The sequence below is a fragment of the Lineus longissimus genome, chromosome 2, assembly GCF_910592395.1.
Source record: "Lineus longissimus chromosome 2, tnLinLong1.2, whole genome shotgun sequence".
In the NCBI taxonomy this organism is placed as follows: domain Eukaryota; kingdom Metazoa; phylum Nemertea; class Pilidiophora; order Heteronemertea; family Lineidae; genus Lineus; species Lineus longissimus.
In genome coordinates, this window is record NC_088309.1 from 6,130,556 (window position 1) to 6,157,318 (window position 26,763).

Genomic DNA, 26,763 nt, shown 5'->3' on the forward strand with positions numbered 1-26,763 from the left:
CATTCATCAATTAGTCTTTCCTGTGATTTTGAAATTTATTTGCATGTTCAAGCCGAGGCATTAATAACCCGTTTGTTATATTATTCTTTTTGACTTTTCATATGCCATGCGCACCCTGTTGGCCATAATTACATGTAAAGTCCAAGAAAATGGAATAAGGCCCAAAACCTGAATACAAGTCCAATATAATAGAAACCATTTCTCATTTATTTGGTATCATCCAAAATCTTATACAAACTGATATGGTGTAATTATACATATTTTCATGAATGAATGCCTTATTTATTCACAAGAAAAGTCGTGTGATATTTGCCCAAAAGTCTAAACGCCTCTTCGCCACTGTAAAATGAAATACTAGACCTCACAGGCAAGTTATGACCTGATAATGGTGGTATGACTTTATGGGGCAGTTAATCATGCTTTGTATGCATGGGAGACCAGAAGACTAAGTTTTATTTTGAAATTCCTCCTTTGTGTACGTGTTTGTCCATATTTCTCTATTTGCACGGGTGGTTGGAATTGGGACAGCGCATTTCTGACCCAGCATGGGGTCATGTCAGTTCAGTTCAAGAGTTAAATCGCAGATGGCGTCCATGCTATGTAGGATTCTTACCATGTGTACGCGTACGATGCAATTCTTGTATCAGAGGCGTACGCACTGCATTGACATCCCTTCTCACGACTTCCAAGAAAATCCTGTGTCACGGGTTGTCTAAGTCTTCAATGGGAACTTTTCCCCCACTAATGGGCAATTTCACGATGTTGTTGGGTTAAATTCAACCGTCAAAAAGCCCACGCCGTAATCTAGAATATAGACTCATCACATCGTCGATCGTCGTCGATCGTCGTCATCCGGTTTCTTGTCGTCATTTCCCATGTAGAAAGGGGTATACACACCCGTGTCCCGGAAAAAGCCGGCAAAGGGTGCCTTTCGACAAAACGGCGAGCCGTGCGGGTGCTTTGCCTGCAAAAGCACCTGGAATTGCGAAATCAGCCGACTGCTGCATTAACAACTTAACTACAATCACAGCATTGGCACCAAAAAAACGTGAAAAGCTCCAATTTGAAACAAAAATTGCCGGTCGATTTGCAAATCTGCACTGTCACCGGGCATCACCCACTGAAGGGGGTGTGGATTGAAGCTATACTTACGCCCAGCATGAAGCTATGTTAGCGTCATGTTTATGTTAGCATCATGCTGCCAGCGTCTGCCCACTGTAAGCGTACTATTAAAACTTCCATGGACACAGAATGTGCATACCCCTTCTTTGGCATAGCCTACCCAGCTTTGTTTTTTATGCTTAAACAACCCAAGCAAATATATGAGAATTTGTTCACAGCATCTTGTCATAACTCAGAGTAACCAGACTCTAAGGTCATAATAATCGGATTATGACACTACAACATGTAAAACTTTTGTTGCAATATTTAGTCCAAATGACAAGACTTTTTTTACAGTAACTGCTGGTAAACTATCTTTTTTCCGATAATCGATGACCACTGAGGATGACAATGGTGGCACAACATTGATACGTATGGTCCATCCGTGAACCACATGAGTTTATTTACAGATGCATTTATTCTGTTTCAACAGCAAGCCATGTGGAAGCATCATCAGAATATGCCGTATACTTTATTAAAGAGATATCGATTGATTTCAGCATTGAGGCCGAATGGTCGCACCAGTTGGCGCAGAAGTGTCGACACATACGTAGGGCTTTACTGCGCTTTTGCATATGAAAGCGAAGCCATTGACGGGTTCAGAATGCATGACCGCAGTGGGCATTGAGTGGCCAGGCGGATGTAAAACACACTGTGTACAATACAGTAGGGGAACACCCAGTTTAAGCCAGTTGTGTTCAAGCTTATATTCATGTATTTGGCCTGAACAAGGTTGACCCTTTGTGTGATAAAAGGGTCTGGTTACACCCTATTGAACGCCTGAAGAGGACGAGGACAGAACAGGGAGGTGTACAAGTGTCTTTTCGTGGGGATATCATGACGCCGAGATTGGATTCTTACTGACATTCTACACATGAGGTTCCAGTTGTGATTCTGACAGTTACAGTATATTATAGACAATTTCTAAAATGGAAACCACCCCTCTTGGAAATAGTGCCCTTGCTTTGGCGCGGTGTCGTGTTCTGTACATTGGGACTGCCTTACCCACAGAGACTTCTGAAGGGAGCGAAGCAGTGCAGAAACCTCTGCGTGAACGGTATAATAAGGATGGTAAGCTAGAAGGAATAGATTCCCGTCTCATCGTCTACACAGATGGAATCCAGCTTCAGTTTATTGAGGATGCGAAAACTGTCATATGGTTCCCTATCCTGTCTTTACATGTATGTGCTGCTGTAAAATGCGTCAAGATCATAAACGCCGCAACTGGCGGCCAAGGACACAATTTCGTCCCCCTTGACACTATCTCGCCTGAACTGAAGGATGTAAGTCCACCCATATTTTCGATGATAACCCGTAGGGTGCGAGGGATCAAAATCCTTGAATGTCATAGTTTTATTTGCAAGTCCGATGCAGCAGCAATGGCCCTTGTTCAGTGCTGCACGCACGCGTATGAGACCAAAGATATTGACGGGAAGCCGTTAGATGAGGATGGCCTGAACACCACGTCCATGACGGAGCAAGGGGAGCATGGGTACAAATCATGGGTCAACGCATCGCAGTATAAGGAAGTACCCACAGTGCCTGGAGGTTACTATGTCGGTGATGGAGAAATTCTTGTAAAGAACTATGGTATCTGGACTAACTCTACGAAGATTGCTTCAATGAAAAGGGCTCAGACGTTAGGTCCGAGTCACATGGCTCGCGGGGCCCCGATGGGTGCTTTGAGGTCCCCAGTTCCTCAACTTGATGAAAAATTGGCGAGAGGAAATGCGAGGATTGCGTACGTTCCTGCCTCCATGATACGAAACGTCAACAGGCAAACTGGTGCAGGGACTATCGACGCCAGTACTCTAAACAAGTACCTTCGGAGGCAGAGTCCAGTGAGAGCACCAGAAGATGACACCAAATCGTTCTACATGTATCCTCAGGATAAGCCACGAATATCCTACTGGCAATCATCTATGCCGATGACAAGATTCCCGAAGTCACCCGTACCTTCGCCGGATTACGACCATCCAAATAACCAGTTCACTTACCCGCCCCAGAGATTACCAAGTACGCCAGAGTATTATACGACAAGTCCAGACCCGAGCTACCCCCCTAATCGCCGAGATAAGTCACCTCCACAGCGATTACAAGAGAACGGAGTGCGGCCACAAAGCGGCCTTGGAGTGCCGACAGGACAGCGCGAGGGACCACGACACTCTGATGGCCGTCCTCTCACCCCACCACCAGCACGTGTACAACGCGAGGGGCCTCGGCACTCCGACGGCCGCCCTCTCACCCCGCCACCGAGACCTACACAACCAAGGCATTCTGATGGTCGCCCTCACACCCCACCTCCGGATTACGACATCGAGGAGCACTTTGAAGGATACTGGCACGGCTACAGTGAACGATTTCAGAAATCGAACCTCAACGACCTGATGAAAAAACGCGCCAGTCAGGCACTGGACGAACGGGTCCATGAAGAGTTCGTTTTGAAAAATGGCGCCCCGAAAGAACCGGATTTTAAACCAAGAGGGACAAAATCTGCGAGTAAAATCTTTTCAAATGAGAGGGCTTTTTCAAGATCAATTCAAATGGAAATGGACGCGAGACCCGGGGCTAATAAGATGTCTGCATATGACCTCTTGGGTAATGACAAAGACGGGAAACCTTACGAAGACTTAGATTCAACTCTTGGATATCTCCCATAGTGTGTGGCTGCCATCTGAATATTTTTTTCATCAAAATGTGGGAATCTAGGAAAGGGGACCAAAGAACAATCATTGTATGTATGTGATCAAGAGTGCTGTCCTTCATCAGACGTCGTCACGACTTAGAGATGTTGCACTTACTTCCTCCTAGCCCTGCCATTGATTCACTCTTGTCATTTCTTGTTCTCTTGGGGTGTTTGGATGGGGAGGGGAGGGGTAAGTGCGCTGTGTCAATTACTCAAAGTCCAAATCAACTCTTAGGCTGTGATCCACGCATTGCTATGCCACATTCAAATCGTGATGACGCCTGGAAAATGTTGCCGCAGCGCCCGGCATTCAAAGATTTGCCAAAAGACCCGTACTGTTTTCATATACGTTATATTAAACAACCGTTAGTCTCGAAGTTACAGGTTCAAGAACTGTTGATGGGTGAGGATATTCAAGAGAGATTCAGATTCCGATCCGCAAAGGAAACAAGGTGATTTTTTATCTGCCTGACGCCATCAATTGAAATTGATTGTTTTTGTTACCGGTGCATTATTTTCATGGGCATACGAAACATTCAAGGCACACTGCTTCATTGCAGTTCTGACGACAGCCAACGCAATATCCGTCGTCAAAATTCCAATTCGTTTCGTTCTCGGATCATATTTTGAACCTCTCTATTTCTTGCCGTACAACAAGAGTACCAAAAAAAATGGTACAAGATATGATACATTATTGTACTATTAATCATTTTGTAACCAAAATCACGTAGCTGTACTTTGGATATATCTTGGCAGCCAGTTTCTGCTCTCGATCCACATACTTCTGTATATAATTTTCTCTAACCATGATAACTTTTGTAAATATTGCTACATGTATATGAGGTTAATTGTGCTCTGGCAGCAGTTTCCTCTTATTACTGTAAACGTTTCTCTGAGCTGTTCATCACAAATATATAAAATCGTGTCGACATTACGTGTACACGTGAGACTTCGGAGTATGCATTTTTGGTGTCTATTGTAATATTGTTTCCACAAGTCATACTATGTTTATATGATCGAAAACTCACATGTACATGTCGTGCCCATGTCAACATATCGTGCAAGTTGACAATAGGCAGGTTTCGCAAACCGTACGAACTAGGTAGTACGAAGGTCTGTGGTGTCATAAAGTCCTGTTAAGTGACTCGTAATACGGGTGTGAGTTTTGAACTTGCCGAAAGTCTCTATTTTTCATCCGATATCTTGATGTAAGTGCGAAATAGGTTAGACATTCCGTGATTGAATGTGACTAATACCATCCCTCTTAGAATATTCTATTCATCCATTCAATTCTCTTTGAAAGGCTGGATATGTATTTACTTAAGTACATGTTTTTCCATTTAAACAGCTCTTTTCCAGGCATTTTGATAGTCGGTGTATTTTCTAAGCTTGATAGAAATTAAGACAACGTTTAAGTTTACCACTCTGGGTTCGACGGAGCTTACTGTGTAAGTTTCCCTAAGCCGTCCATCACTAAGTTGGTGACTCACTGGAAATACATGGGATCAATTCGTATTATCATAAATACGCAATTTTGCCTTCTCTGATCGGATATTTCATACGATAAATTTGGCAAATATTTTGGGCCTACTGTGGTTTTATTGGGTCCGTATTTAAACCGCCAAATGGTAAACCAATTTGTTAGCATGTACAGTCATGACTGTGTGATTATCAAGGTTAAGTGTTGTGTATTAGAATATGTTTGAGACAATCTTTTCAAGTGTGAAATACATACATGTTAGAATGGTGTGGTTTCACTCAACTCTTGCTTTGGTGAAGCATAGCTAATTGTCCCTGATATTTACATGTCATGGCGATCAAGTTATTGTCCCTCACGTAGTTTCTTAAAGGAGTACGCCGTTCGTATTACATGTAACTGGTGGCTCAGGAAAATAGAAATGCAGTCATACGCAATACCGTAGTGCTGTTATGCATGCAAATTTGTTGAAACTTGTATTTATAATATCATCTGCAGCTGTCAACCCAACGGTTTTGGTGACGTACATGTAATATTCATTTCGTACATGAATACACAAGAAATTAATTCTCGGTATACGCAATCGGAAATTTTCAAATTAAAATACAAATTTCGAATTTTTAACGAACGGTGTAGACCCTAAAAGCACAAACAGTTGTGACATGAACACCAATGTAATCGTTCATTGGATCAGTAAATATGTTATATTGATGTACTCATGCCTTGTGTAACGGGATTTATTGTCCAACTGTAATTTATTGCGTTCCGTATAAAATGCAGGAAGACGAGTCACTTGATTTTCTCCTGGTGACGAAACAGTTACTTCGTACAGGAATCCATTTGTATATGTATTGTATATGTAAAGAAATATATCAGTTAAATAGTTTCATGCCAAAATCTCGTGATATGCCAATGTGTGGTTATAATGATTGTAACCGTCCAAAGTCAATAATTCTATTTTTGTGGACAAACCCGTATATTTGCAAATGTTGTTCGTAGTTGTATCATATCTTTCTCTAATGAAAATATTACAGTTAAATATAAAAATATTTACGATGAATTTACTCGTGCCATATTAATCAATTTTATCATTTTGCAGACATTATCAATTTTACGGTGGCTGGGAACGGACGTCACATTATTATTTTTTTTAACATGAAAAAAAAATTATCGATCGATGGATTTATCATATCGATCGATGGAGATGATAAGTCCATCGATTTGATATATTTCGGGAAAAAAAATTCATGTTAAAAATAAATCATGTACAGGTACATGTACATGTACGTCTCTACATTGCCGACTAGATTAACTAATCCGACTCGTGATACACCGGGGCCATTCATTATTCAATGACGTAAAGATCCCTGGTAATCCATCCATGTCCAAGCCTCCCAGAGGCAATTATGATATTTCCAAATTCCAATTTCCATAATGTGACACTTTACCATATCAATTCTGATCATAGTATTGACAGTGTTGTTCATGGTAACCTCTCTATTAAATTTCGCATGGCTGAATCGGTTATTTACCATTTATGGTGTAAATATTTGTTTTGACTGGCCGTTGTTTACATCCGAACTGCATCATTACGGTAATGTATTTTTTTTAGTCGCGATGGCCGTGATGGTCACGTGATGAGCGTGGAGAGAGATCAGTGGGCGTCACGTGATGACACCAAAGCATGAGTTCATGCCATCCATTGCCAATCGTAGTATGTAAATATTGAAACGAGCTAAATGAAACAAGCCAAACTAAACGAGCCAAATAGCATTTCAAACCAAGTTTTCATGTAACTTTCATGGCAGGATTCAATTAAGTACATGTATGTTTATGGCACAATGTAAAATATAATTCAGATATGTAGGCCAACATGATGTCCCATTCAATTTGGTTCATTTCAAGTTTTGCATGATGCACCATGGAACGGTTCATTTACTCGTTTTTTGTATGTGAATAATATTGCATTTTTATTTCATGCAAACATAAAGCTAACGTTTGCAATCATATTGCAACTAAACCTGATCTTGTGGAATACACTTTTTAATTCATTTGCATCGCCTGTTATATACACTCTTAAAATAGGGGTTTTGAGCTTTTGAAACACACTTTGGCTTTTTAGGCAACTCAATATGCAATATGCACCCCAAGAGAGATTTTCAGAGTTTTGAGATCCTCAAAGGGTTTTTCATTTCCCTGAAAAACATCTCGAGGATGCTTCTCTGTGTTGGGAAGAAGACCCTATTTGAAGGTGTCTAAACAGCACAAAAACCTTGGGAAACATGCAAGTTGGTCTTTATAAATTAAGGCACAAGGCCAACAAATCGTAACCTATACATCATGGACCAGGGCCTTGCTCGATCAGCACATTCGGTGTTGAATTTGCAATACATACTAGGATTATAGCTCTGCCTTGGCGTGCACTGCTGTTTTTTTAAATTTGTATAATATTTAATTCATGAACACTGACTTACTTTTCCCTTGTTTGGCGACGAACCACAGTCAATGCCCAGAGGAAAGTTGGCCGCCTTTTATTTGTTATATCCGGTATTTTGAACAGAATTATGAATATAAATATGGTTTTTACTAAGGTGTACAAATCCACCAAATAGAATTCATCTTGATATCAAAAATACTCAAACGCAAGTCTAGACGATGTGTTTTTGGTATAGGCCCCCTAATACACAGAGGCCTTTTCAAACTACCTGTCTTTGGTGATCGACGTATTAGCGTTTGCAACATATAAATTATTCTTTCTTTGGTCGATCTACGTCTATCCTTTCCCTGACTTTCCTTGGTCTGGCTATGCCTATCCAGTCTTTGTTCTTTCCTTGGTCTATCTATGTCTAGTGGTCTACCTCTGTCTATCTGGAGTCTGTTTTCTCGGAAGGGCATCGTATATGTAAAGCGGAGATCACTGACCAAACGCAGAAAATCAAAGAGGATAAAACTGTCGTGTTTTGTTGACAGCCACAAGTGCACATTTTTGGGGCAAAATTTATCTAAAATTAATGTCAGATTGGGTTGGCTAAGGCTTATAATTTGCTTTCTCAACAGGGTGATGCATGTTGTAGCCGCATCCTTATGATGGTATCGCAGCGGTGTAACGTGTTTTATAGTGTTCCCCATATCTCATTGTTTCTGAGTTGCATTACTCAAGAAAAGCAATGCAAGTTATGAGGTCTGTTTGATTCGAGAAGTCGTGATCTGTAACAACATGGATATAGTCACAAGATGTACAAACATATATCTGTGACGTGTCATTAACCCTTACTTCGGGCAAATTCTTTTTCCGAAACACCATGTTTTTGTGGTCCGTCTTGTTATTCCCACTGAACGCTCTCCTTGTCATTTTTAGTATGCTATTTATGGTTGTGTTGTTCAAAACTCACATGCAGGACTATTCGACCAAAGCGAGGCGTGAATGGTGGATTCGATCAAGGAAGTTTTATAGGCCCAATCAAAAGATCCATAGAAAGAAAAGAAGAATGCCAACTATGTTACTCATTCTGTTTAAAGCCCTACTTGCTAACTTGTGAGAAAAATACGAAACTCTTCCTCAAAAGCGAAGAAAATATAGATTTTTACCGAATCATGGGTCCCGCAAAATTGAAATTAAACCCGGTGTAAGTTAACCTGAACCTCATGGTCGTACTCCCTTTAAACGTAGCTGGGGTAGATCTCGATAAGATGCGAAAACCTCGGAGGTCAAGATGAGCCTTAATTGATAGACCATTAGTAACGTGACCTTGAATATTTTGCTATTTCCACGTATCTGAGAGAGAACAATTTTGCAACTGGTGTTGCTGTTAATTCGGCTTTGTCTCGTCCTCATAACTCGCGCCATCGGGTTGACCATAGGCAACCATTTTTGCTAGAACTTGAAATCCTAAAGCAAGGAGAACTCTTTCAAAACGAAGAGAATGTCAATTTCAAGGGTGGAAGTCTGGTTATTTTTGTTTTTCAGAGAACAGCCTCCCAGGTTTCAAATGGGCATTCGCTTAATGTAGAAGAAGTTCTAATTGCTTTATGATTTCAGGTTCTAGCCAAAATGATGGCGTTTGGTCAAACCTTAAAAATCAACACAAAGCCAGAGCATTTTACTTCGTGTGAGTGGCCTTATTGGCCTACCTCTGGATAACGTATAGACCTACTAATTTACATACATTGCCAATTAGGAAATTGGGTCAAATCAGCTTAACTCCCAACATTATGGCACATGCGACCAACAAAAACAACATTACAACCAAGGCCGTATGGTCAATAAGGCGTTTTCAAAACTACACTTAATTTTCTTAGTCACTTCTCGCATCATATGTCGAGCGTGATGAATGTTTATTTTTCAAACATTTGCAGTGGCGACAGCTGTTCCAGTGGTCATTGATTGGGTCACAGTCATCTATAAGACGTATCATTATATCGATAATTTACATTTAACATGACCTACTTTTCACCAGCCGGAGTTTTCCAAGGTCTGAGGGAGTACCTGAGAATATTGCCTCATTATAACACATGATGGTTACGGTTGTTCCTCATCATTTGATATATTATACTCGAATATACAAATGCTGACTCATCATACTTGAAGAACAGGTATCCTACAGATACATCTCATTCTCATATATCTCATAAAATGCCTTATATTTCAATCCATATCTCGTGCAGTGAAATGCTTGTGGAAGTGGTAGTGGTTCCACCTGTTGATTAGCGTTATAAACCGTGATGAGACGCTGCCATGAGCGCACAAACACTCAATTAGAGTGATAAACAGTGATAACACCACCATGAGCAGCGATGAGCGCACAGACACACTTGCGTTAGAGTTATAAATAGTGATAACACACTGCCATGGACAGCGATGAGCGCATAGACACACTTGCGTTAGAGTTATAAACAGTGATAAGACACCGCCATGAGCAGCGATGAGCGTACAGACACACCAGCGTAATTAGAGTTATAAATAGTGATAACACACTGCCATGGACAGCGATGAGCGTACAGACACACTAGCGTAATTAGAGTTATAAATAGTGATAACACACTGCCATGGACAGCGATGAGCGTACAGACACACTAGCGTAATTAGAGTGATAAATAGTGATAAGACACTACCATGAACAGCGATGAGCGCACAGACACACTTGCGTTAGAGTTATAAATAGTGATAAGACACTACCATGAACAGCGATGAGCGTACAGACACACTAGCGTAATTAGAGTGATAAATAGTGATAACACACCGCCATGAACAGCGATGAGCTCACAAACACACTTGCGTTAGGGTTACAAGTAGTGATAAGACACCGCCATGAACAGCGATGAGCGCACGAACACACTTGCGTTAGAGTTATGAATAGTGATAAGACACCGCCATGAACAGCGATGAGCGCACAGACACACTTGCGTTAGAGTTATAAATAGTGATAAGACACTACCATGAACAGCGATGAGCGTACAGACACACTTGCGTTAGAGTTATAAATAGTGATAAGACACTACCATGAACAGCGATGAGCGTACAGACACACTAGCGTAATTAGAGTGATAAATAGTGATAACACACCGCCATGAACAGCGATGAGCGCACGAACACACTTGCGTTAGAGTTATAAATAGTGATAAGACACCGCCATGAACAGCGATGAGCGCACAGACACACTTGCGTAATTAGAGTTATAAACAATGATAAGACACTGCCATGAGGAGCGATGAGCGCATAAACACACCGAGCGATCTTGACACACGAGGCAGGCTCTATTTGAGACCAACGCCGTCGTGATCATGCTTTTTCTAATTTGCGTTTGTTGTAAAAGACGCACAATGATTGAACATTGTTGTTAAATCTCTCATTTATAGATGGCACTTCAATTTTAGATGGCAAGTCCACGAGGGTTCGCCCCCCACGCGCTGCGTCGCCATGATCCTTCGGAAAAGACATGAGAACTGAGTTATACATTGTTCCCCGGCGGCTGGCAAAGGACGCCAGTGGGCATGATGTGTGGACAATTGCTTGCAATTGACTCTTCCTCTGGCCGTCGAAGTCGCAGTATCACAAGTAAGCCAATAATCCCGCCTTAGATGAGGAATGCTCTTAGGAAAATAGCTTCTCCTAGAGCGGAGTGACGCTAAGAAAGATATATTCCTACGTACAGTTATGACTGGAGGTAATAATATCTTTTAATTGCCACATGCAATATCTGCGCAAGTTTGAATTATACTGAGTATTAAAAAAAACGATTTCACTGCAGCGGCTCCGTTATAAACTTCACGCTTGTTGAACTTACATGTAATTAGTGCAATTTTGGAGACACCCTGTAGACCTGCGATGGTGAGGTCAAACATGTTTGTCATAGCCCTTTGGCACAACTCCACGGGCAACTTTCGTAGGAACATGTTATTTCTCAATCTATTTAATGAGCAGAGATATCACCTATTAATACATATTTTCCATCTATCTGACCTGTTTCGAATATCTTTCATTGTGCCAAAACACAAAACATAGGCATAGATCGAAAGAGTAAAGAATAAGCGTTTAACATTAACAATTCAAAATGCTTTTTATTCACATATGCAAGTCTACGCCTAAAGTCTTCCTATATAAAGCATGGTTCAGTCGCTATATACGAAGAGATCTGCATTGGACTGAATATAATTGTATTCATAACATGTACATGTATTGACCAAGTCCATGTGACCAAACATACTGCTGCAAGCGCATTCATGATATAAAAGTTCTTCGCCAGGTAAGAAAAATTCGGTATACCATTGAACATGTAGTCAAGTGCTGAAAGCCATTTGAAAATATCAAGCAGTGTATTGTGCATAGGCCTCTTGGTTTGTTTGAACGTTGTGGCAGTGATCTCGTGGACTACTGTTAAAGGCTTGAGCAAATTTGAACTCGTGTTTCGCATGCTAATGCTCATATAGTTGTTGGTGAATGTCAACAAACTGCATCCAGTACGCGAAAGGAGAGGTAACGAAAGATCCACGAATGACGGCTCACACCACAACAGTTTCTTCTCTGACGAATTTGGTGATAAAAATCATTTCATGAAATCGTCTGCCAATCGAAGGTAAGTCTCCTCCTTTGCTTGTCCACAAGCTGCTTGGACGGGCTCGAAGAGCAGTTACGTTAAGTGTCAGTTGAACTATAGTGTGAGTGGAAGTTGTCGCTGAATAGAATTCTGGTCCACTAGCTTTTGGATGAACTCACAGAAATTACTTATTCATGATCAGTTGGGATGGATACAGTGTCTATAATCTGTCGAGTTGATCTGCCTTGTCCAGCATGTCCAGACAATCTGCAACATATTCTTTGGCTTACCATGCAGGTCCTACCTAAAGCTACCAGGGAGGTTGTTAGGATGCCTTCCACTGTTGATAGTTGATCATGATCTTCTTGGATGACATGACAGTTAGTCTTATAGTTGATCTGCCATCAGCTGCAATGACTTGACAGTTAGTCCTAATAATTGATCTATCATCTGCTGGGATCACTTGTGACAGTTAGTCATAAAATGTGATATACCATCTGCTAGGATTTACCTAATTGTTACTGTTGATAGTTGATCTATCATCTTCTTGGATGACTTGACAGTTAGTCCTAATAGTTGATCTGCCACCTGCTAAGTTGACCTGACAGTAAGTCGTAATTGTCGATCTACCATCTGCTGGGATGACTTAACAGTTAACCTTGAAATTCTCCAGTTATTCTGCGATCTGCTGGGATGATTTGACAGTTAGTCTTAAAAGATGGTCTACCATCTGCTAAGATGACCTGACTGTTAGTCTCACAAGTTTATCTCCTGGGATGACTTGGCAGTTAATCGGGGTCTACCATCTGTTGCGATGACTTGGCAGTTACTCTTAATAGCTGTTCAACCAACTGCTGGAGTGGATTGATAGTTGATGATACTATAGTTGACTTGTCCTGCCATCTACTCTCTTTTGAAACTCATTTTAGGACTCCAGCTCGATTTTTGCCTTCGCTCTTCCTTTATTATTCACATGACAACGTCTCCGGCTGAACGAAGGTGACATTTTCGGTTCCAAAGCTGTTGAAATTTGGGTCAAAAACCAATTTTATTGTCACAAGCCCCCTCAAATTCGAATCAACCTGTCAAACAGTATGTTTACAGTATATATTACTGTTCTCACCAACTAAGAGGTAAAGGAGAGAGGACGCTGAAAAAGATGTGAAGGAGTTATAGAAATGATCTATAACCATGAGTGATCACTGAAGACGTGTGGTCAGGTCGCGCGAGTGGAAACACAGGCCAACGCTCTGGGGCGATACCTTCGGAGTTTTTTCTAAGGGGTTGCCTCCCTATCATTTTCCATCAATTAGAGGTATTGGTAAGATAAATTTCTCGCTAATGTATACAAGAAAATGTTTGGTATAGGTTTCATTGTATAAATAAACAAGGCTGGCTGTAATTGTTAGGAATTTTGAAACCGCTTTTTTTAAACAGAGCGAGGTAACAATATAATAGGCTAATGGCTATAATGTAATAATATGCTGTATTTACAAAAATATACCAAGCACAATGTATAATAATCTACTTATCGAATATCACAACGCGTTCACAATTAAATCCTTTCTTATAATATTCTATTTGGGGCACATAACACAGAACCTTTCTAGAAGTCATTGGATGTCCACATCATTCTTAGGACAGATCTTCTTGGCATGCCTTCGTTGATTATTTGATAATCTTTCTGAAAAGGTCTTCTGTTACTGTTTCATTAAGATTACAAAGATGATGTACATGTACAACATACGCACAGTGCTGTACATGCAATGTACACATATTAATTGATCACCGTAAATGATATGAATTTTTCAATAGCCTGACCAGGTGGCATTTATCAAGTCAAATGTGCGTAATTGATGACTCTATTGATATCTTGCACATGTCTTTGCCTCGCATACCGATCCAGATGCCTGTACAAAGGTTTCGACGAGTCTATGTCAGATAGGCCTATCCGGTCATCCGCAATGTGGACGTGGGATCAGTATGAGTAATTTGTGACAAATTAGTTTGGTACTTCACATATAAGTTACCGCTAGAGTAGTTGCTCCTGAATCAGATATATTGACATTAGAAACCAGAAAAGCATTTCAACCGCTCTTAACTGCAGAAATAACTATAGTTCACCATGTGCCTCCTAGGTGACAGAAATGAAGGAAGAAGCTTCGGACACCTAGATGTGGAATGATGAACTAAAAAGAGTCAAATACGTAGATGAATTTCCTTTTTGCATTCAAACTTCTTTAAGCTAAATCATTTTAAGTGCCAGACTGACATGAAATACCACGTAATGATCTTCAACACGACCTGGATCGATCCACTATAAATCATCACATAAATTTCTGATATACGTCGAATTCATTGACTAATTTGGTTGTCACGACATGGGAATGCACTGACCGAAACAAACACATTGGATGATATCAAGATCATCGGGCTGTGGCCGGTTAATCAAACTCTTCAAATGCTCTGGGGGCAGAGTATATATATGCAGTCGTTAGTAGGGAAGTAATTAGTTTTCTTTCCGATTTTACAAGTACTTGTTGAGAACAAATCTTGGGACACATATAGGTTTATCACCGTCATTGACAATAGCAGCTTAGCGGTATGGGCTCAAGGCAGAAACGTTTCGTACAGCTTTGGAGTTGGCGGTATTGGTTCACTTTCGACTTTAGCGGTATACACAGTCATGAAGCATACTAGTTTTATGTAGCTTTGGACTTTAAAAGCGTTATAGGCATAGCGAAAGAGTTCCGTATAGCTTTAGTCTTTCACGGTACAATATATATGCATTAAACCGATTGGTTCATGTAACTTTGGACTTTTCTATTTTGTACTTTTTCTCTGTCACGAAATCGAGCCGAAATAAGTATTCATTGGACCAGAATTGTGTTACAGTACGTTGCATATGCATATTGCCAGCCAACGAGGGTAGCATGTGCGAGTCTATAAACTGTGGAAAGCAGTTCTGTAACTCAAGGAAAAAAAACGGTGCTCCCAACCCAAGATCAAAAACTGGTACTCAAAACCAGGGCTCAAAAACAACATGTTTCAGGTTATGCCACGTCGTCACGAGAAATGCGCTCACGAACTTCTTTATGTTAACCATAACTTACTGTATTATTAATCGTTTCTTTTATTCGCATCGATATTATTGATGCATGAGGTGAAGCAATTTATCGAGCGATTGTAGGGCGCGGAAGTAGAACGCAAACAAAGAATCAGGTTGCATTCTTGATAAGGAAAGGTCGGTGAGATTGCAAGCTGTACTTGATCATTCGTTAGTTAAATTATTTGGCCAAGATTCATTGTTAATTATGGTTTGGCGTAAATACAATGTACATGTACCATATTGTTTAAGGGCATATTAACTTACTTGAGCTTGTTAAAGATACTTTGATATCTAGGACTAGTTACCATTGGTATCTTCGGCTGATGACCACTTTGATAGCTTGGACTCGTCACCATTAACGTGAGCTGGTTGCAATCAATAAAGTGGACTGGTTACCGTTGATACCATTCATAACTTTGGCGGCTTACCATTCTTACCAGGCAGGACAGGACTTTCTACTGTTAAAACCCAAGTAGAAAGATCAAAACCAATATTTGGACTTCTCATCCTCTAATCTATTGACCTTAAGACAAGCATATCATGTGTCCTTAAATCATTGGTATTTTAACTTAATAACATAATTTTGTTTCCATGGAACAATTACAACACAAAAGCGGGTTAGACTATAGGAATTCCGATAACGAAACATGAATATTTTAAACGTGAGTCTTTGCTTGATATCAACCGTCTGGTGTATTATACGCTATGCATCTGCACAGCACTGATGAGCCTATCTATTAACATGCTTACAGTTATAAAAGTTATTGATCACCATCCTAAGTGCATGTAAGCTGTGGAAGAGACCCGATGCGTGAACTCGAATTCGGCATGTGTGCGTTTTTGATTCGACTTGTCTCATGTTGTCGCTTATTTACAATTCAAGCATGAACCGGAAACTGGCAGAGTGTCCTAATTGTTTGGCTGTAGTTTTAGGATGCTAAGTTTCTGATTACGTTGTGTCGTTTTTCAGTTGGGTCAGACTTTGACGTACGTATGCGCAATTAGGCTCGGTGTCATTGCGAGCTTCCTCATTGCATCGAGCTGTACTCATCACCATGATTCCTCTGTGTGATAGGACTGCCGAAAGGACTGCTCGTCTGGGATGATTCTTTGGAGTACCTTTTTCATTCTTGGGTGTTTCATTAGGGCATGAGAACCTGTTTTATAAATTGCCTACGTATGTATTATTTTCATCACTGTGACTGCATTTCTCTATGCTTCCATCATGAGCCTCGTGGTTCCACCTGATAGAGAATGTGTAGCTTTATATACAAATTGCACAAAACGCGATATTTGGCCATCAAGGACAACATGGCAAGAATGTCAGCCTAACACCTCATTGCACCATATTTGTCGGATAAAAGCACTGTCTAATTACTTTTTTCCGCAGCTGTACTTGCTCCAAAGCGCTGGATTGTTGCATGCCCCACGTTAATCGGAGCTTTTAATACGTACGCATATAATGAAATGATGTTTATTCATACGTCAAGTTTGATCACTCATGGAAGGCATTTCATCGATATCCATTTTATCGTCCGTTCTATTAACGAGATTTGCTGCATTTTCATTTAATAGAAATGCCGGCTTTAATAGCGGTACTAGCCACGGGCTGTATCAGTTTAAACGCTTTATCTTCATCAGCTGTTACTCTCCGCGGACACGCATTTGGAGTAAAGAAATGTTAGTCGCTTTTGCTCGGCCTGTGACGGACACAGTAGGTCTGGGGATCGAACCCACATAGTTTTCGCAAAGCCCCCGAAACGTCCACGTAAACGCCTTTCCCATTGTTCGACCTCGTTTTCAGGAGGTCAAACAACGTCTCGGGGGGATTGGGGCGAAAACTCCCTAATGAAATATTCCGTCTATATGCTACATATATTTCGCCAAGACATGCGAGCTACCAGTCAGACATGAATCCTATGGGATATGCGCATGTGCATTTTTCGCGCGGCTTTTTTTTAATTACATGAAGCCTGACTGGTTATACGCTCGGTGACGCCTGCTTTCTATATGTTTGAAACTCGTTGTCACATAATTGTCCAACGTTCGTTTTGTGTTGGTCAGGGTGTTGGGTTAAACTCCATTCGCTACCAGGAAGTTCATCGAGAAGAAAGCAGTTTTGACTTTTTTCTAATTTTAGGATTTACTTCGCATTCTATATACATGTATGTTGAAGTTTACAGAGAGGCCGAATGGTCGCATTGTCGGTGAGTGAGTATGTCGCGACCTAGTAGGGGTTGAGGAGAATACTCGCAGAGGACTCCGGCTTATTCTAGACTAGCTCATCAAGTGCGTGCAAACCCATGATATTTTTGTATCTTTGAATTTATAGTTACCTTTCTTTTTCCTGTCTTTCAGAGAACATCGTGAAGACTGAGCGATGTCGAAGCTACGCCATTGAAACGTACAAATCTAATAAAGACAAGCCTTTCGGTAATAGAATTCATACCGCAGTGGACGACGTTGGATCAGATAGAAGATGTCTGAGAGGTCACTGACCAACAGCCGAGGCAGTGGCCAAAGTCTTGGCTCGGGCGGAGTCAGTCCCAGGCGGTCTCCGATACCGTCTCGGGTTCTCTCGGAAAAGTTCGGCGTGCATTATGTTGGTTCGGCACCTTTGGGTCCCTTTGATACCCGTTTGCTTAACATGTCCGGACTTCAAAAACCTTTGTATAATATTTATCTGGAGTATCTGAAGACGGGAGGAGGAAACCAGAAGAGACAGCGTGAGGTTCTGTTCACCGAATTGGGAGTAAAGGTGCTACGAGAAGAGGCGGGAGCTACGAAGGAGGTCTTCCTGGACTACGGTACTTTGCTCTACTGGGATTCCGTAATGCTTCGCTCATTCAAAAGTGCTGGTAAAAAAATGTACGGGATGTTTGAATCACTCCGAAGTGACTATAGATCGATGGTTAATAAACCTGATACTTTATTTCCAATGGATAAAAAGTGTGTCGCGCAAACAATGCCTGCTGCTCCCCTGGTTACATTTGTGAACCGTCCAAATCCGAACCAGCGGGAGCTAGACTGCCATGCGTTAGCTTTTATTAGCGCAGAGCAGGCCGTCGACTTCGTCACAACCTTGGCCAGCAGGACGAAATCGTATTATGAAGACTACGGGACACTCGCAGTAGACGATGTCCTCTTTACGCCAAATGATAAAGTTAAAACTGATTTCAACAAGTGGAAGTTAACAGAGGAGGGTTGGAGACTTACCAGTGAACCCCAAAGCAATGATAAGAATCAGATAACGAAATCGAGATCCGAGTTTATTTTCGAAAACTTCCCACCCACCGCCTCGTCATCTGGCGCCAGTTCGGAAAACTCGCCCGAGCGAAAACAGCAGCAAGCCATGCCCCCGTTGAACTATAACGCAAACTGGCGCAAACCAATCCGCGGGCGAACTGCTAGTGAAAATAGCGGCAAATCAAAGAGTTTCAGTGAAAGTAAAATGAGATCGGCAAGCGAATCTCAATCACGTTATGTCAGTGATCCCGATGAAATGTACGAGTATGAACATTCTCCCGAGGCGTCCAGTCCTCACGGGAGTCAATCGGGGGCGCGGTCTTCTCGAATACGAGAGGCGTCTCCTCCAATTGACTATAACGACAATGACTGCGGAGCATCGCAGGAGTCCGCTATAAACCCTGCGCCAAAAAAGATTCCTTTCCATCAAAAAAACGGGATAAAAGTTTTACCCACAATTGAACCATTAAAGAACACTTCCGGTGATGCGAAGCCGTCGTTGAACAGGTCACAATCTGATATTGGTTACGTCTCCATGCGGACTTTACCGGACGAGCAGCCCGGCAGTAGCGGCTGCTCCCGGTATCCTATCCGAGAACACGACGATGTCTTCGAGTCAACAAACAACCACCATCATGGTAAAGTGAAGGATAAGGAGATAGATTCCGACCTTCGGAATACTGTGTATCTGGAAGGGTTGGACGATGATGAGCGGTCGGTCAGCAGGACTGATTTTGAACAATGCTTGGGTTATCTTCCATGACCAGACTGAAAGCCAGTACGGGACTATCATGGTGCAAAAGGAATATGTGATAAATGCAATTTTTGATTATAAAGAATGTAGGAGTACTCTCGTGCAAAAGGGAATGAGGGGGAGTGTGCATGATTGTATGTTTGAATCTACACATAACCCCGTGCTATAACGAAACACTGAATCAAATCATTCCAACCGAGATTGATAAAGTGGATATGGGTCACCAAGCTGGCATATGACAAATCTGGCGCTATTGGACAATGATTGCATGTGATTGAAGTTGGCAATATACTTGTGTATACATGTATACAATCATGAAGTTGGAAAAGTTTGTAAATATTTTTCCAAGACCGGTCATGTGGATTGATCTGTCCTCGGATCGCTTATTGCAGTACTTTTGGTACTGGTTTTTAGAAGGGTCTTCGTAAGGGGACCTGAACCCCCTCCCTCTAATGCTGGATACATAGGCCTCATGCGAGCCCCCTATACTCAATATACTACTTATAATCATATGTTGACGCTGAACAAAGTAATACGGTCAGGAGCCGTTGCCTTGTGTCCGATTATTGCTTTACGCTCTACGTAATTTGAATGATATTAACGCACATGACGGTTCAGAAAAGATACTACTTTCAACCCAGATCACAGAATATCGCTTTCTGGGGTTGCAAGTATTGTAGAAAGTAGCTTTGAATACACATTATGTACAATGTATGACTTCCAGAGCAAGTACGGTGTATCTACAACTGGGAATAAAAATGCCTGTAAGATTTTAACTTCCGCTGATGACAATGGATGAGTTGTTCAGTTTACTGAATGGATTTTTCCACCTACATGTATATAAACAAAAACATATTGCTTCAAAGTAAGTTACTTTGTATGTTTTTGGTATAACCAATAGCGGAAAAAAGCATTGTGGGAACTTGGGGTGCTGGTTGATGTCACCTCCTTCTCCATACATGTTCCCTTCCGCATACTCATCTGACGGACAAGTGTATTGCTAATGTAGTAGGCCCTAAAGTTCCCCTCGGGAATTAGTCCTACTATAATTGGTCGATGACGCGGATGTTGTGAGATTGTTATGCTAATCTCAGGATACCCGAGGCCATTGGTCTCTGCATATACCTTATTTCGTCGAAAAATAGAGTAGGACACTTTTCACATAACATTCACAACCAAACTCCATTGTTTTCCGTAGAAGTAGACCAAGTAGAAAAAATTACAGGGCGCAGTCACATCACGAATGAGTGAAGAGGCAAGAAGTGCCGGAAATAGATGTTTTGGAAATGGGCATTTTTTGGTCTGCACCTGTATCACCATAATAGTTATATTTTCTCCAGTTTCCGACACAACGACACTATTATATAGGCACATCTTTTTATCAACCACAACAAGAAGATTTTGTAATAAATAATACACGATTTATTCGACACAAACTACATGTACGTACACTTAGGGGATTCGTTGATGAAACCTTGAGCAGTTTAGACCAGGTGCTCTGTACAAAGATCACAACAATGTTCTCTGACACAGAAGTAGCATATGAAGATGAGCGAAGGTGTGCGTTGGGTGCGAAAAGCGAAAGCTAAGTGGTGAATGTGCGAAATTTGTCGTTTCTCGATCTGAGCTTCAAGCTGTAAATAATTCAATGCGTTCAATCGTTTCATTTGTATAAAGCCCGGAAATACAGATGGTATGAGCCAGTTGACCGGTTGAGCAAAATTGAATTTCCTTACGATTGAAGTCGCTAAAAGGAACGATACGTATTGTTTACTCGGTCGAGGAGGAGCTCAGATCGAGTCCGACAGGGATAATGACTAGAATGGACTCGTGATACGTCCAGACCGGGGTCCAGACCTACTCTACAACAACACTTACTGTACATCTAAGTAGCTTGACCGCAGGATCAAAACATGCAAAACAAAATCTGACAGACGACAAATAATTAATCTTCACAGAGTTTTTCTTACAAAAACTGAACTGGAGTAGGCTTATACTTTTTGTTCGAATTCAAATTTCCGATGACTATCTATAAGAGTCAACATTATCGACCTCCAACATACAACATGGATGAACATGGTGGCCAACGAAAAATCAAATGTATGGCCGCCTGTTTTTACTGAATCATCAATTGGGCTGACTTCAGGGTGCTACTTTAAGTCCTTGATTGTGATCCTATGAAAGGGTCGCGCAAATAAACTTTGCAAATCTGTCGCGAAGGCCCCTGGTTCATGATTCAGCAAATAACTTTCGCCGCATATGACAGGCAGTAGCGTCCCGGATGACAGGAAGCTCTGCCATTGGGCGAAACTTGTGACCACGCGATCATCGGCCATCTTGTTCATCCTTCCCAACCATCATGAACAGTCAAATTTTAAACAAATTAATGATTCTAAAGCGATAGATTTATAAGTCTTCTGTGCTGTCAAGGTCATCACCGCTGAGATCGTATGGTTTCTCCAGCTTGTTGAGCCCACAGTCGACAATGGTGACCTTGGTTTCTGGGACGGCGGTGTCTGGGTTTGCCTTCACATTGCCGACGGTTTCCACAGTTTTCTGCAAAGACGAAAGGAGCTTGAACAACATCATAATAAAAGTGATGCTCTGAGTGAAAGTTGACCAATATGTGTCAAATTGATTTTTTCACATTGTGCAGTACATGTAGTTTAGAAACGGCCATCCCTCCAGTGACGCCGTTAGTGTTTACGTAAATATCACTAAATACATTGTTATCTGTCTATTTTTTAAAATTTCGACTGCGTTGTCGATAAAACATGCTTACCATTCCACGGATGACCTTTCCGAAGACAATGTGCTTGTTATCGAGCCACCTAGCCCTGGAGAGGAGGATGAAGAACTGAGATCCGTTGGTGTTCTTGCCGTGGTTGGCCATGGCGACCCATCCGGGGCTCCTGTGGCTCAGGGTGAATTTCTCATCATTGAATCGGTCTCCGTAGATGCTGGTACCTGAAAGAGTAGAAAAGGCTTAGAGTCGTACGTTGCGATTTCCGTCATGATACCAAGAGGAACCGCATGGTGTCATTTTAGTCCAGAACAAGATGGTTTTGATGAGCTTTTGCAACGAAGCACTAACGTCTGTGGTGTCATCAACATTATTTTATACGCGACACTCATATACCGGCTTTCATACCCCGGTATTAAAATTCGAGGACTCGAGAAACTCTTCAAAAAGCGACTTCGACAAAGTCTACAATACTTCGTACTTAGGCGATCGTTCTCTTCGTAAGGGTTGCGAAACCATCCCGATGTCTGTAAACCATCACCAGAAATATTACTTCCTTGTGAAGAGAATTGAAAGACAGTTTACCAACCAAGAAAGCTAAGCCTATAAAAGAACTCTAGTGAAAAGGAGCGTTGAAAGTCAGCAAGGTTTGGCGCCGGCACAGGTGGTTTCGAGTTGATCATAATGAGCATTGGTCTCATAATGAGCATCTCACACTGATGCCTTACGCGCTTGACCATGATGGGCAATTTCAGCCTTCAGCATGTCTGTATCTCAGGGTGCGACCAAGCGATGAGATTACATATTATCTCAAGTACGTCCTCTCATAGAAAAGCCGCCGGGACAGTTTTTCTTGGGCTCCCGACACAGCCTGATGTTTTCATTTTATTTCATTTTTTCCTCGGTTTAGGGGAAGGGACGAGGCCGATACCGCTGCGTCCGGAGTGTTCTCTAGCTCAGAACGTCGCAACAGACCCACGGGTATCTGACACAAGACAAGATGCACATTATGTCGAACTGAAACTTTATACGAAAGATTGACGGGAATATGACGAGAGTTTGACGGGAAGATGGCGGGAATCGCCGGTGGCCCAACCCGCCGCATGACACTTTTTTTTGTTGGAACAAGTTGTGCGTCGGAAAGTGCAGTTGTGGTGCAGGGATCATTGACGCTCGACTTACTGCCCAACCCGTCCTTGGATACAATGTCGCCCATCTGAATCACGAAATCAGGAATAACGCGGTGGACGATTGTATCTTTATAACTGAGCTCTGGGATGAAGTTGTGGTTTTGGTGATGACGACGTTCGACTTTCCAATGGTCCAGATCCTAAGGCAGGAATTAAAAGCGGTATGAGGACACGATGGTTAGGCTATAGTATCCTTGGATACCATGTCCTAATACGCAGAAAATAAATCTCAGTTGAGATAATGTGCATCTTGTCTCAGTTAAGATATCTTATTGTTCATGTTAATAGTTCCAGCACTTTAGAAAATTCTCACCCTACTTTATCTCAGATGTGATTTTTCGCATCTCAGGTTCCCCATATGCCCACCCGAAACCTCAGTGATCGCGGGTTGTTAAAAACAACTCAGCGTCATAGGCTATGGCGTTAACTTAACTAATGTTAACGCCAACTTGGCGTTAAGTCAAATTAATTTGACCTTAGATTTAGTTGAAGGGGATAACGCCAAGTTAGCGACGCCGGTCTCAGGTCAATATGACTGTGATTTGCATGAGAAGGTTGTGCAGAGCCATAAATTTGAAACAATAAAAGTAACTTTAAATTAGATAGCTCGATGAACAATTTTTCTGGGAATAACATCATGATATCCAAGGTTTTTTTTCTAATGGATTATGATAATCCGGGCAAACTGCAAACCTTGATTTCTGAAAGCAAAAATAATCCAAACAAAATTAATGCCACCAAGCGGTGAATAGAAAAACTACCAGTCCCGCAAGACGTCTTCTAAGTCACAACCTACCGCCGGTTCCGTCTCCGATTGTGATGTCACCCATTTGAATGACGAAATCAGCGACAATTCTGTGGATTGGGGTGTTCTTGTAGCTGAGTTTTCGCTGAGGGTGGAAGAGTAAAAACACAAGATTTAAAATGGAATCTTTAGCACAATACCACGGGGTTTATTTTAATGATTTCTAAAAATAATGTTATCAAATCTCAAAATGCCATCAAGTAGTTCCCCAAATTCCATGAATATAAAATAAGCTGTAAGTTTGTAACATTTCTGTACGATTTTATTCGTGGTCTCGACGTGGCACAACGTGGCATGGTCCATAGTAAAACAAATCATGGTCCCAGGCAACAGCTGTGCGGACTTCAGTCAATCACTGCCCGGCCATTATTGAGGTAGCTCGGAGATCGATACCCCAATGGAACAGTTGGTGTGACACCGTGGCACCTCGATTCAGAGAGCAGTTTCGAGAGAGCAGTTTCTCTGTTTAGAATAACAACAGCAACAAAAAAAAACAGTTGAATATAGAGTAATAATGATGTTAACGCTTTATTGAAATAACAATGACGAAGTCCACTTGTTCGCCTTGCGATTAGGACAACTCATGAACTGCTTGTAGCTGCACTGGAACCATAAGTCACCACTATTGTGATTGACCGGTTTATCTCCTAAACGTAGGCTTACACGTCAACGCAACGTCTCTATTGTCATTAGCAGTGATGGGGAGGGGGCATTTCAGAATGTTCGCTTAAAGGCCTTGCTTAAAGGGGTCGAGTCAAAGGTGTACTCACTTTGGGTGGGTGGACTGGTGTGTGTCCCTTGACGAGGCTGACGAAATTGAGGCGAGTGACAGGGCATGTCTCTCCGAATACGGCAATCACAAATCTACCTCTGTAATCTTCGCCCTTTCCGTCCAAATCTTTGATTTCTACATCAAACCAAGCCTCGTCTGTGACCGTGTAGTTGCCTTGCTCAGCATAAGCGGCCGCAAAGACCCCCAACAAAATGGTGACTATAGTTGTCGTCTGCATCGTGTGTTATTTTTTGGTGTCTATAAAAAAACATAATGAAGGAAAATAACGGACTTACGTCTGCTCTTGGGTATCCTTGAGTAAGGGCCACAAAATTCAGCACTGTCGCTGGAACTATTTTGCCAAATAATGCGATGGTGAATTTGCCCTTGTAGTCTTTGATCTCTTTCCCGTCTCCCTTGATTTCAACCTCAAACCATGCTTCGTCTGTCACGGTGTATTTCACGCCATACGCGGTGCTGGCTAGGCCGAGAAAGGCCAGCAACAAGCTCTGGGGCGTCATGGGTTCGAACCTCTGGGAAAGAGCGGAAAATACACCGTTTGAGACAGAAGCCGGCTCTGTGCGTGTGAAAAGTCACTAAAGGAAACTTTGTGCGATGAAAACGTTATTTGTGGGTAAATTATAAGCGAACGTTCTAACATGATGATTGTGCTGTCATATTTTTGATATATCATAAATGGTTAATTGCGCTCATCATTTTCATTGAAGCGTGGAACTATTCCGGCGCAAGTCCAATAACTATGACTACTAAGCTAGATCATAGCCTGGCACTAGAAGACACACTGTCAGTGATACTAATGATAAAAAACTCACTAGTATAGAAAAGCTGAGCACAAGGCCCCAGGGGCGATAGAACTAAAATATTTTTGAAATAGCGCGAATCATACGAACACATGTAGCATTTAATTGAATTGAACCGCCGAGTTAACGCTGACATGTATCATAGGTTAATTGCGACGTCACAATCACTCACAACCTCGGACATGGACTTAGTCTGCATACGTTCAATCACGGACACTATTCTGAGCTCGGTGCGACAAATTTGAAGCGTAGTAAGAGGCATGGTTTTGAAACCGGAAATACGTTTGCAGACTTGATGGGCGACACCTCACCCCATAAAATAGATGTCTTAGCACAAAATCGATGTATAATATGGCCTTTTCCCAATTCTAGAAAGTTTTTAAAACGAATTCGGGAAAATCCTCTTTAAAACGGTTTCAATTTCAATCTAGCAACATTTAGGTTCCTCCCTAGTTCCTCCCTCCTGCTTGAAGTTATGAAAATACAATAGGGAGGTTCCGATTTTGATCCGAGAACGAGAATGATATTGAGGTTGCATTTTCACGATGGATATCGCGTTGCCTGTTGTCAGAAAGACTCGATGACATTAACCAGAAAACTAAAATCATCTCGTTCACATTCTCGTTCTCGGATCAAAATCTTAACCTCTCTAATGATGGTGAATTATCTGTTGTCTGAAACCCAAAATCATTTTTCGAACTAATCTAAATGATAATCTTGCAACAAGTAAGATTAATATCATCCCACAGCAGCCGTCAATTTCATTGTAGATTACATCTGTGATGTTGTAAACAAAGATGAATGGGGATTGCGATAGTTGTGACTATTGTATGCGGACAGACAGTCAATAAAAATAGATAAAAATCTAACTTACCGAAGTTTTTAAATGCTAACCACCGATCAACAAGCTGATAAAATTCCGGACAAAATGAGCGAGTTATGTTGGGACAATTCCCTATATGAAA

At 41.6% G+C, this 26,763-nt stretch overlaps 3 protein-coding genes across 6 annotated transcripts; 2 read left to right on the forward strand and 1 right to left on the reverse strand.

Moving 5' to 3' along the window:
* The first annotated feature begins 1,747 nt into the window (after window positions 1-1,747).
* LOC135503591 (uncharacterized) lies at window positions 1,748-6,388 on the forward strand. Its single transcript, XM_064797200.1, has one exon. It carries the CDS (start codon window positions 2,091-2,093, stop codon window positions 3,819-3,821), a length of 1,731 nt encoding a protein of 576 aa, XP_064653270.1. The 5' UTR covers window positions 1,748-2,090; the 3' UTR covers window positions 3,822-6,388.
* A 5,530-nt stretch (window positions 6,389-11,918) lies between these two features.
* Window positions 11,919-20,321, forward strand: LOC135503592 (uncharacterized). Of its 4 annotated transcripts, none has more exons than XM_064797202.1 (2): window positions 11,919-12,067; window positions 17,826-20,321. In XM_064797202.1, the coding sequence occupies exon 2, from the start codon at window positions 17,947-17,949 to the stop codon at window positions 19,474-19,476; it is 1,530 nt and encodes a 509-aa protein (XP_064653272.1). In that variant the 5' UTR covers window positions 11,919-12,067; window positions 17,826-17,946; the 3' UTR covers window positions 19,477-20,321. The 4 variants fall into 4 exon arrangements, with proteins under 4 accessions (XP_064653272.1, XP_064653271.1, XP_064653275.1 ...); XM_064797201.1 differs by lacking the exon at window positions 11,919-12,067 and adding an exon at window positions 12,096-12,397; XM_064797205.1 differs by lacking the exon at window positions 11,919-12,067 and adding an exon at window positions 16,270-16,644.
* Window positions 20,322-20,866: 545 nt separating this feature from the next.
* Window positions 20,867-26,763, reverse strand: LOC135503617 (peptidyl-prolyl cis-trans isomerase B-like). The gene is made up of 5 exons (XM_064797251.1): window positions 26,673-26,763; window positions 24,976-25,235; window positions 24,197-24,290; window positions 22,250-22,434; window positions 20,867-22,023 (listed from the first exon to the last, which is right to left on the reverse strand). The coding sequence occupies exons 2-5, from the start codon at window positions 25,213-25,215 to the stop codon at window positions 21,874-21,876; spliced, it is 669 nt and encodes a 222-aa protein (XP_064653321.1). The 5' UTR covers window positions 25,216-25,235; window positions 26,673-26,763; the 3' UTR covers window positions 20,867-21,873.